At 47.1% G+C, this 10,642-nt stretch overlaps 1 protein-coding gene across 1 annotated transcript; it reads left to right on the plus strand.

The window, feature by feature from the left end:
• The first annotated feature begins 2,096 nt into the window (after positions 1–2,096).
• On the plus strand, positions 2,097–3,149 carry ATOH1 (atonal bHLH transcription factor 1). The gene has a single exon (XM_037162674.1). It carries the CDS (start codon positions 2,097–2,099, stop codon positions 3,147–3,149), a length of 1,053 nt encoding a protein of 350 aa, XP_037018569.1.
• Positions 3,150–10,642: the final 7,493 nt, after the last annotated feature.

Consider the following 10,642-nt stretch of genomic DNA (forward strand, 5'->3'; position numbering starts at 1 on the left):
GTTAAATACATATCATTTCAGCATTCTAGTGTACCATAGCTTTATACCTTTAAGATTATCTATATCTTCATAAAGGTATAGAAGGGTAGAATACAGTATACATTATAGAACTTTAATTTTCAACCTTTTTCATCTCATGGCACATATCAACTAATTATTAAAATTCTGCAATATACACAAAAATGTATATTTTGCCAATCTGACCAAAAATAGGTAACATTTTGATACACTTACATCAGATGGGTATTGTGTTGGCTATCCTTTTTATTTATTTATTTTTATTTGACAATATAAAGGAAAAGAGGTCAGTGTCCCAGACTAAACAATCAGGTATTGCATTTTTTTAAATTCTTTCAGCATATCTGTTAATAATTGCTGGTATAGAATATATAGGTGAAATATACTCTAGAATATATGTGTGTGTGCGTGTGTGTATGTGTGTCCCATTCCAGTCTCAGAGATTCTTTTCTCCAAGGAGTTCTAAATGGCAGGTTAGATCAAGTTCCTGCAAATGCTAGCGAGAACAACTTTCAATCAATTCTGGTCACAGTCGTTTCTGGTTCCACGGAACTCTCTCTCTCTGGCTTTTTTTCTTGACCATCTTCTACAGTGCTTGAGATTCCTATTCGGACCACAGCCATGACTCAAGTATCCAGCAGAGCTAGCACTAGCCGGTTGGGCCCCATTCCTGGGCCCCAGGGTGCCTGCTGAGAACGCCCGAGTTGCGGGGGGGGGGGGGGGGGGGGTCCGCTGCGCGCGCAAGCCGGGCGTGCCCAGGTCTGGGGTGTCCCTGATTGGCTTTTGGCTGCGAACACAGCAGACCTGGGCTACAGGAGACTGTCGTGCTTACCTGGGAGATAAGTCCCAGCACTGCCCAGGACTTCCCGGGCTCTAACACTCAGGCCAGGGGAGGAGAGGGGAGGGACTACCCGCCCTAAGGAAGCGTACGGTGGTGGGGAGAGTGCGGCGGCAGTTTCTGGGTGTTGCCGGAGAAGCCACGCGCCCAGTTAAACCCAGAGTTCCTGGAGCAGATGGGTAGGAAACTCCGGGATTCTGTACCTTGAAAAAGTTCACAGTTGCAAGGTACGCAGGCGCCTTTCCTTCTCCTCGGGGCGCACGGCCCTGGCTCCGCATTCAGTGAGCAGTCCCAGTGTGGTTGGAGGTGGTGTAACTTGTCCTGGCCCCAGAACCACCCAGAAGAGTTTTCAACCAACACCGGTGGGTCACGGGGTGCTGGGAAAGGGGGACAGAGGGAGGGACTCTATAGCTGAACTGCAGCATTACTTTCCATTGAGGAAAATATTACATAAAGATCTGGAATGAGAAATGAAAACTGAGAATCGTATTCTGACAGTTCTTTAAATTCTAACATTGATTTTAAATGGTATATACATCGTTTAGCAACTACATATCCACATACCTATGAAAGGCTTGCATATACAAACATATATAGATGTATATATTACAGGTGAGAGATAGTAAATGTTTGGCCACAAACGGTGGGAGCAACGACCCTTGTTTCGGAGGCAGCAAGGCGCCGGGAGCCTCCGACCCTCGCACGGCCGTGCCCGTCCGACCGCAGTCTGGCCCCGGCTCCCGCGCCGAGGCCGCCCGCACCCACACACAACCCGGAGTCCGGTTACGACCTGCAATTAACATATGAATTTAACGAACTTGAACACTGGGTTGAGGGACCCGGAGCTGGCGCCGCAGCCCCTGGCTCGCCCGAACTTTTCTTTGGGTGTAAAAACTCGTTGATTGGCTGCTCGCACGCGCCTGCCCGCGCCCTCCATTGGCTGAGCAGACACGCGACTGGCGCGAGGGGGGGCTGGGAGAGGAGCGGGGGGAGCCACAGTGGCGCGTGCCGCTTTTTAAAGGGGCGCAGCGCCTTCAGCAACCGGAGAAGCTTCGTTGCACGCGACCTGGTGTGTGATCTCCGAGTAGGTGGGGGAGGGTTGAGGAGGGGGAAAAAAGACATTGCAATAGAGACCGGGGAAGGCTTTTTTTGTGCGTTTGTTTTTTTGTTTGGTTTTGCTTTGTCCGGCTGGTTTTGTCAGTGCCTCCTCGACCCTGCACCTCCGAGCCTCTTCAGTGCAATGTCCCGCCTGCTGCATGTAGAAGAGTGGGCTGAAGTGAAGGAGTTAGGGGACCACCATCGCCATCCCCAGTCGCACCACCTCCCGCAGCCGCTACAGCCACCTGCGACCCTGCAGACGAGAGAGCATCCTGTCTACCCGGCCGAGCTGTCCCTCCTGGACAGCACCGACCCACGCGCCTGGCTGGCCCCCACTTTGCAGGGCATCTGCACGGCACGCGCCGCCCAGTATTTGCTGCATTCCCCTGAGCTGGGTACTTCCGAGGCCGCGGCGCCTCGGGAGGAGGTGGACAGCCGGGGGGAGCTGGTGAGGAGAAGTGGCGGCGGCAGCAGTAACAAGAGCCCTGGCCCCGTGAAAGTACGCGAACAGCTGTGCAAGCTGAAAGGCGGGGTGGTGGTAGAAGACCTGGGCTGCAGCCGCCAGCGTGCCCCTTCCAGCAAACAGGTGAACGGGGTGCAGAAGCAAAGGCGGCTGGCGGCCAACGCCAGGGAGCGGCGCAGGATGCACGGGCTGAACCACGCCTTCGACCAGCTGCGCAACGTTATCCCGTCCTTCAACAACGACAAGAAGCTGTCCAAGTACGAGACCCTGCAGATGGCCCAGATCTACATCAACGCCTTGTCTGAGCTTCTCCAAACGCCCAACGGCGGGGAGCAGCCACCGCCACAGCCAGCGTCTTGCAAGAGCGACCACCACCACCTTCGCACCGCCGCCCCCTATGAGGGCGGTGCGGGCACCGCGACCGCAGCTGGGGCACAGCCAGCGTCTGCAGCCGGCCAGCGGCCCACTCCGCCTGGAAGTTGCCGGACTCGCTTCTCGGCCCCGTCCTCCGCGGGAGGATACTCAGTGCAGCTGGACGCTTTGCACTTCTCGACTTTCGAGGACAGCGCCCTGACGGCGATGATGGCGCAAAAGAACCTGTCGCCTTCGCTGCCCGGGGGGATCTTGCAGCCAGTGCAGGAGGAAAGTAGCAAAACTTCTCCCCGATCTCACAGAAGCGATGGAGAGTTTTCCCCCCATTCCCATTACAGTGACTCAGATGAGGCGAGTTAGGAAGGTGACAGACACCCTGAAAACTGAGACAGAAACAAAATCGTCCTTTCCCAGTGCGCGCGCGGGAAGCCCCGCAGTTAAAGATCCCCGCACCCTTTTAATTTTTCCTGGGCGATTGTCGTTGTTTAGCAACGACTTGGCTTCAGATGGCAGCTACATTTGATGCTTTGCAAAAGCCGCCGCTATTCCAAACTTCCTGTCGTCCAACATTGTTTGATGAAAGCTTTTTAAAGTTATTTTCTTCCCTCCCACCCTCTTCTCCCCCTGTAGATAACAGAAAAAGTATAATTAATAATACGTACCCAATTATTCTAGTTCCCTGCTGCCAATACGCTGCTAAAATGTCGCATCTTCTCTGTTGTTGGTTTGTGTTTAATTTATTTTATGCCCTGGGCATCCATCCCTGTGTGTTGCGCGCACTTAAGCCTGGGAGAGTTAGTCTTCCTAAGTTGTTTCCCAAAATGCATGATGAAACGCAAAGTTAAGACTTCCAAAGTAAATAAGTTTTGGCTATGTAATTGTTCGAAAACGGGGAACTTGGGAGTTTATATATTGTATGAACGCACCCAGTCTGTATATCGGATCGCGAGAAAGTTGGCGTCTTTAAGGAAACGGCGCACGCACTTTATCAGCCGCTACCGCTGTGGCTCTGGGACAAACCAACTGCCAATTGCAGACCAGTTATGGTTTTTTTTTTTCTTTTTAAACACGGCCACTTGTAATCCTTGATTAAGCTCTTTGCAAATGTTTGTTTAAAAAAATAAAATGAAAAAAATATCCAGTAGTGTCAAAAACATTTGGTCAATGTTATTTTGCTTTGTTAATGTTAGAAAAGTTATTTATTATTGAGTGTTTGCTACCATTTCTACTTATCTTGATTCATTTTTTTTTACATTTTCTACTCGAGATCATTTTATTTTAAGTTAGCAAAGCCAACTGCCATTGTTTTATGTATGTCCTTTTGCAAATGATAAAAATAAACTTGAAAATAACTTTTATTTGTCATTTATTTCATTCTAACGTCAGCATTGAAAACGGTTTAAAATAACCTTAAAGTCTTGGACTGCCTTTTATTAATTGAAAATGTATGCGATCTAAGAGGTTTCAGAGAGAAAAAAATCTGTCATACACCTTGTGTCTTCAAGTAGGACCAGACACCCTAGGGGCAGAAAAGCACTCGTCAGTAGTTGAATGGTGATAAAGAGCTTTTCCTAATTGTGCAAGTTTTGCCTCTTGGATAGCCAGCATCTTCCCATTCTTCTTCACTCCCGGCCCCAACAACTTCTACAAGCAAAAAGGCACGTGTTTCAGTTCTCCTAGGATTTCACAAGGAATAGTGACCTCTACCAGGGTTAACTATTCCACTTCATAAAAACTTTAGCAAAGCTGAAAGCTTTTCTTGTTAAGGTCAAATTCACAACACAAGCCCATTCTCTCTTCCCAGCCCACTCTCTCCCCCCTCCTCTTCCTCTCTCCTCTTTTTCTGGAGGGGAGGAGGATTGAAGGCAAAGAGATAAAGAGAACAATGGATTAGAACTTGAGGGAAAGGGGATGAGGTTGATTAAAAAATTATAAACTTGCAATTGTCCGAGGAAATTGTTGACCTCCACTAATTTTTTTCTTTACAATTGATTCTTCTTCTTCCGATGTAGGTGATGATGTTTGCTTTATTTTGTCCTGAAGTAGTTCCTATTTAGAAAACATTTATCTACACTTTTAGTCATTTGCAGAAACTAAATGGCGTGCTCACTCTTCCACCTTAAGGTTCTCACTAAGGAATAGCCTATTCTGGGCTGTTAGGATCATACATTTTTAAAAATCTAACACAGTGTGTGTGTGGAGAGAGTAGAAAGTAGAATTTTACAAATGTATTTGGCAGATGTGAAAGAACCATTTATTAAAGATGAGCAACTTTCCACTGGATAAACATCAGTGAATTTGAGAGGCTAATTTTAAGCCATATCTTTCATATTTTGTGTCTCCATCAGGATAACCTTTCGAGGGCAAGAAAGCAGGGGACAAAAAGCCAGAGATAGTTATTTTAATCGTCCCTGCATTCCCCCTTTCTCCCCGGCACCTTGAAAAGAGGAGAGAGCCAGAAAGTGAGGGGCAGAAAATGCGAGAAGGAGCGAAGCTCTGATCTAAAAATCTGAGGAACCCAGCTTTTAACTGACCACCTGGGTACCCATGGTTTTCAGCTGATGTGTGAGATCCAGGGAAGCTGAACGCCTCCAGCAGCTTTCTAGGAGAACTGAGCAGCGGCTCCTGACACTTTACAGGGGCAGAAACAATGCACCTGTCCCTTAGATAACATTGTGCTCCCACTGAGTTTGCTGTGCTCACGATAATCATCAGGAATCTTCTGGCTGCTGAATAAATCAAGCGATTGCTTCTAACACATTTCCATTTTGCTCCCAATAAGCAGACTCAACAGGCATGGACCTAGAGCAGCCTTACAGGATAAATGCACACGTATTTGTATAGTTATTTTGCTGGGTGCATCTGCATGCACGTGGAGAGGAAGAGAGAGAGAGCAGTGGGGACTGCTTTTACCGTTATGAATGTTAGGGGAAAGACGGGACTACGGAAAATACAGTTGTGGGGTTTTTTCTCAAAGAAAGCCGTATTTCACTTTCAAAAACTTTATGCTCATCTTGTGTTAACCGGAGGAAAAAAGACTCAAGTCCATATACATAGACTTAGAGAAATTTCAAAGCAGAAATGGAATCAGGAACAGCTTTCCCATCTTTTATACATGCCCCTGTTCCTGGCTGCCCCCAAACTACACAGATAGAAAGTGTCAACCCCTAGAACTGGATCTTACTACTCCCATCCACCAGGTCAATGCACTCTCTAATTTTTGTATAAGAAAATCTGTGGATAGGAGCTCAACTGCGCAAACATTCACAGGGTTTTTCTTCCTTCTTGTATCACAACCATCGTCAAATATTTAATCTTTAAATGTTAGTGGCATTATATGCTAATTGGAGATAATGCTAACATCCTTTAAGGAAGTCACTTGAGATTTCTTCTCATGAAAAAAAACAAAATAGCAGATTGGAAATTTTGTACCACACAGACTGAAAATGTGGATGAATTCTTCCAACCCATTCAGACATGCATCAAAAGCCAAATCCCGTTGTGGCAAATTAAGTGTTCAGAGTTCAAATGAGGACTTTAACCTCTTTTCTTTCCTTCATTCTGTTTCTTTCTTCTTATGCTGGCATTTCTTTGAAAGAGATGTACAATCACATTTCCATTTTAAGGTTCTGCTATGGCGTTTGCATAACAAACATTTGGCAGCTCGCTCTCTTACACACCATTAACAAGCTGTAACATATAGCTGCAGGTTGCTATAATCTCATTAATATTTTGGAAACTTGAATGTTGAGTATTGCTGAGCGCTCATTCCCCATATGCCAGACCACTCCTGCCATGCTGACTGGCTCCTTTCTCTCCATTATTAGCAATTAGCTTCTACCTTCCAAAGTCAGATCCAAGTATCTAAGATACTAGCAAAGGAATCAACTATGTGTGCAAGTTAAGCATGCTTAATATCACCCAAACAAACAAAGAGGCAGCATTTCTTAAAGTAATGAAGATAGATAAATCGGGTTAGGCTTTTGAGACACTGCTGTTGCTTTCTAGAGTTTTATATACTTTAAGCAACTTGCTTTATATTCCGTCCTTGCCTTCTACCCCACCACCCCTTTTATCTGTGGGGAGTTTTGGCTCATCACATTTTGGGGACTAATTTGATTTCCCAAAAAGCTGGAGGAAGATTATTTTTGGCAACTGACAAGTTTAAACATGTTCTTCTGTATGGGACATTGCTAACTGGGGTTCCAGCTTGACCAGAAAAAAAGAGGGTGAGTTAATTTTTTTAATCTCACTCTACGCTGGCCCGATGCCTTCATTAGGCCTGCCTACCGATTTTAGAGATCTAAATCTGAACCAAGAAACGGACCTCTAACAAAAGATATTTTGAAATTAATCGCTGTTTATTTGAAAGTTCAAGAAAGAGATGATCAACCTCGTCTTAGCTGTTCCAAACCCCAGTTAGAATTGGAAACAAAAGCGCAGACCCACTTGCCAACTGCCACCTAGACTTGTCACTCTCAGACTTGTCAATTGGCAAAACAAGCAAGTATGTACTAGTGAGTTTAAAGATGACCTCTGGCAGTTGAATTACTCGTAGTTGGTTTTGTAAGAAGGGGCGGAAGATTGGGTATGAGGTGCATGTATAACAAAGGTGTGCGTTTTCCTTGCCGTTTTTGACTCCTCTCATCCTAGGCTGACCAGAGCCGTAGACTCCAACCCCTGAGGACCCTCCCCTTCTGCTAGGCCCCTAACGAGAAAAGGGGAATTTAGCGGAGAATGGGTTAAATTCTGGGAAGCTGGGGAGGAGAGGAGTCGAGGGAAGATAAAGAAAAGGACAGGAACCAAGAAGCGTGGGGGTGGTTTGCCGTAATGTGAGTGTTTCTTAATTAGAGAACGGTTGACAATAGAGGGGCTGGCAGAGGCTCCTGGCCGCGGTGCGGAGCGTCTGGAGCGGAGCACGCGCTGTCAGCTGGTGAGCGCACTCTCCTTTCAGGCACCTCCCCGGGGAGCTGCGAGGCCACATTTAACACCATCATCACCCCTCCCTGGCCTCCTCAACCTCGGCCTCCTCCTAGTCGACAGCCCTCCTTGGCCCCCCACGGGCAGAACTCACAGAAGCGAGCATCCCTCGCCGCCTTCCGTGCCCGGCCGGGCCCCTCTCTGCCCCTAGCTTCGCAGCGGGAGCCGCCACTGCCCACTGCACCTCCCAGCAACCAGCCCTGCAAGAAAAAAAGCTGCTCAAAGTTAAAGCCAAGAAATGCCAGGGGGAGGGGGAGCTGGAGGCGGCGGCGGCGGGAGGGCTGAGGGGTTGTCCAAGACAACTTGGGCCGGGGGCTGAGGCACCTGAAGCAGTGAACCCAGACCAGGAAGCCTGCGCCTTCTCCCGCGCAAGGGGCCTGGCCAACGCGCTCCCCGCCAGCCCGCGCGGCTACCCTGCGCAGAGTTTGCAGTGGAAGATCCATTCACCTTTCTAGTCAAAGATACAGTTCTTTGGTCCCTCTGTTATCCTAAAGTGGTCTATGTTCTCTGTATATTTGGATGCTGTTACAGAGTTTAAACGTTCATTGAACAGAGGGCATCGGCTTTGTCTCCCACAATCCAGAGCTGGGGTACAAGCATATGACTTTTCTTTTTTCTTTCAGCTCCTTAAGTAAAGAAAAGCAGAATTAAGCATTTTGGTGCAAAGATCTTGGACTTCTTTCCTGCTTTCTCCAACCTAAAGTAAGCAAATAAAATCGGTGTTTATGGCCTAATTTTGCGACCAGGCCCGTGCCACAAGTTCATACCTTCCCACAGTGAAACCAGAATTCTCTCCATAAAGGATGAACAACAAGATGCTCTCCAATATAAGTATTACTTTTTGGCAATGCTGTTTACAGCATTAAAAGATCTGATACGAAGGAATGGTGTGGTGACCAGCTGGTTCACCAGGCCTCACCACTGTCAGAATGATGGAGGGAAGTGTGAGCTGGGTTCCAGGTGGCTGACTAGGGAATTCTCAAGCCAATAGACATTGTTGCTCCTATGGGCCACCAACACACTCATTGATCTCTTCTACAGACAGTTCCTCACAATCCTTCCTACTTTCTGACTCTTAGAAGCTCTTGAGTGCTGAGTTGCTGGTGGAGGCAGGATGAGGATTGGAAAGGATCTTCAACCCTGAGGCAGGAGTGAGGTAGCGTTTGAGGCAGAAGCAGGCGCCCATCCTGTGCAGCCTTAACCAGAAAGGCCACAAGGCTGGGAGGGGTCTGAATCATCTGGCCACCATTTGACCAGGAAGGTGGAAAGTCAGTTCTTTTCATTTTCAATAACTTATACCTGCTTCTGGAAACAACCTAGCAGAAATGTGCACAATACCCCTTTTTAAAATTTTTTCTTAGAATCCAAGAGATGTTGATTCAGTGGGTCAAAAAAGGTATACCAGATTCAGCACCCAGGATTCCCAGGTAAATCTGGTACAAGTGTAGCCAAGGACAACAGATGAAAAGCACTGACCTGAAGGAGTTCCTGTTAGGTCCTTTTTTTTTTAATTGCTTATGAAAATGAACCCTGGCTAAATAATCCCCTTTTGCCTCCTTTTATAATACTCAGTCATTTTTTCCAAGAAGAGAGAAGCAAACAGTTCCTTGGAGTCACTAAACCTGACTCTGATGCTTTCAGGCAACCCTGGGGCCTGGGGCAATATGCTCCAGGCCTGAGGTGTCTCAACTCCAAAGCAGTATCAGCTGTGATTGAAGGCATCACCTCAGACCAGGAGATATAAGACCTCTGCCCACCCACCCCCTGCTCAGTGAGAGGAGCCAAAATCACGACCAGTGAACGCTTGTAATAAAAAAGGGAGTAAAAGATTTCTCAGGCTACTGAGAAATAGGGGCGGAGTCAGATTGTTATGAAGCCCCTAGTTTAAGCTAGGTAGACCAAGCCAGGTCACTTCATAGTAACCCCAGCATGAATTTCTTGGGCCATCGACTTCAATGGAAGGGTCAGCCACCTATTACCCAACTGAAGTAGTATAGTAGCTGTTCCCTTGGGTTGATAATGATAATCAGAATACAGAAAAAAACAACTTTATGATATAGAAGGAAGCGATCTCAAAATAAGCGTGACTTCCTTTGGTGTGTAATTCTTTTATTCCTTCCAGTCTTGCTCCACTGCCTCTTATTCAGATTCCCACATCTCTCCCTTTCCTTGATCACTGAATGGGCACTTACTGGGTACTGCATGTCAGAGTCACACTGGGGTTAACCTCCATGAGAGAGGCACGAAAATGAGACAGAGCCCCCACTCTCACGGTGCTGAGCACTTGGTGAAATCTCAGTGAAACATGGAAAAGAAGCTTTCTCCCATGTGCGAATGGCCTTCTTTGCTGCAAACGGGCCCACCGGCTTTGCAGTCTTACGTGTGTCATTAAATTATTTTGTCCACAGTTCCAAGGACACCCTGTTCATAACCTTCACTATTTCTCTCAAAAAATACTACAGATTTCAAGTGGTGTGAAACCCTCAGTGCTAATCTCCAAACCAACCACAGTCCCAATCTCCTCCTTTAGATCCCAGGGGATACCTTTATTTTGTTTCTTCTTTTTTTTAAAAATTTTTATTTATTTATCTTTAGAAGGGAAGGGAAGGAGAGAAGGAGAGAAATATCAATGTATGGTTGCTTCTGGTGCATCCCCTGCTGGGAACTGGCCCCTGCTGGGAACTGGCCTGCAACCCAGGCATGTGCCCTGACGGGGAATCGAACTGCGGTCCTTTGGTTCGCAGGCCCGTGCTCAATCCACTGAGCTACACCAGCCAGGGCTATTTTGTTTCTTAGACGTTGTTAGGGAGAGTGTAGTCATTATTTCATACCAAAAGAAACTGAGGCTCCGAGAGACAGTAAATTGCCTGCTA

Source organism: Artibeus jamaicensis, unplaced genomic scaffold, assembly GCF_021234435.1.
Source record: "Artibeus jamaicensis isolate MK-2021 breed Jamaican fruit bat unplaced genomic scaffold, CSHL_Jam_final contig_452, whole genome shotgun sequence".
NCBI classification, from domain to species: domain Eukaryota; kingdom Metazoa; phylum Chordata; class Mammalia; order Chiroptera; family Phyllostomidae; genus Artibeus; species Artibeus jamaicensis.

What these genes read in the sequence shown, in the direction of transcription:
- ATOH1 (XM_037162674.1), top strand. Translation starts at nt 2,097, where the DNA reads ATGTCCCGCCTGCTGCATGTAGAAGAGTGGGCTGAAGTGAAGGAGTTA.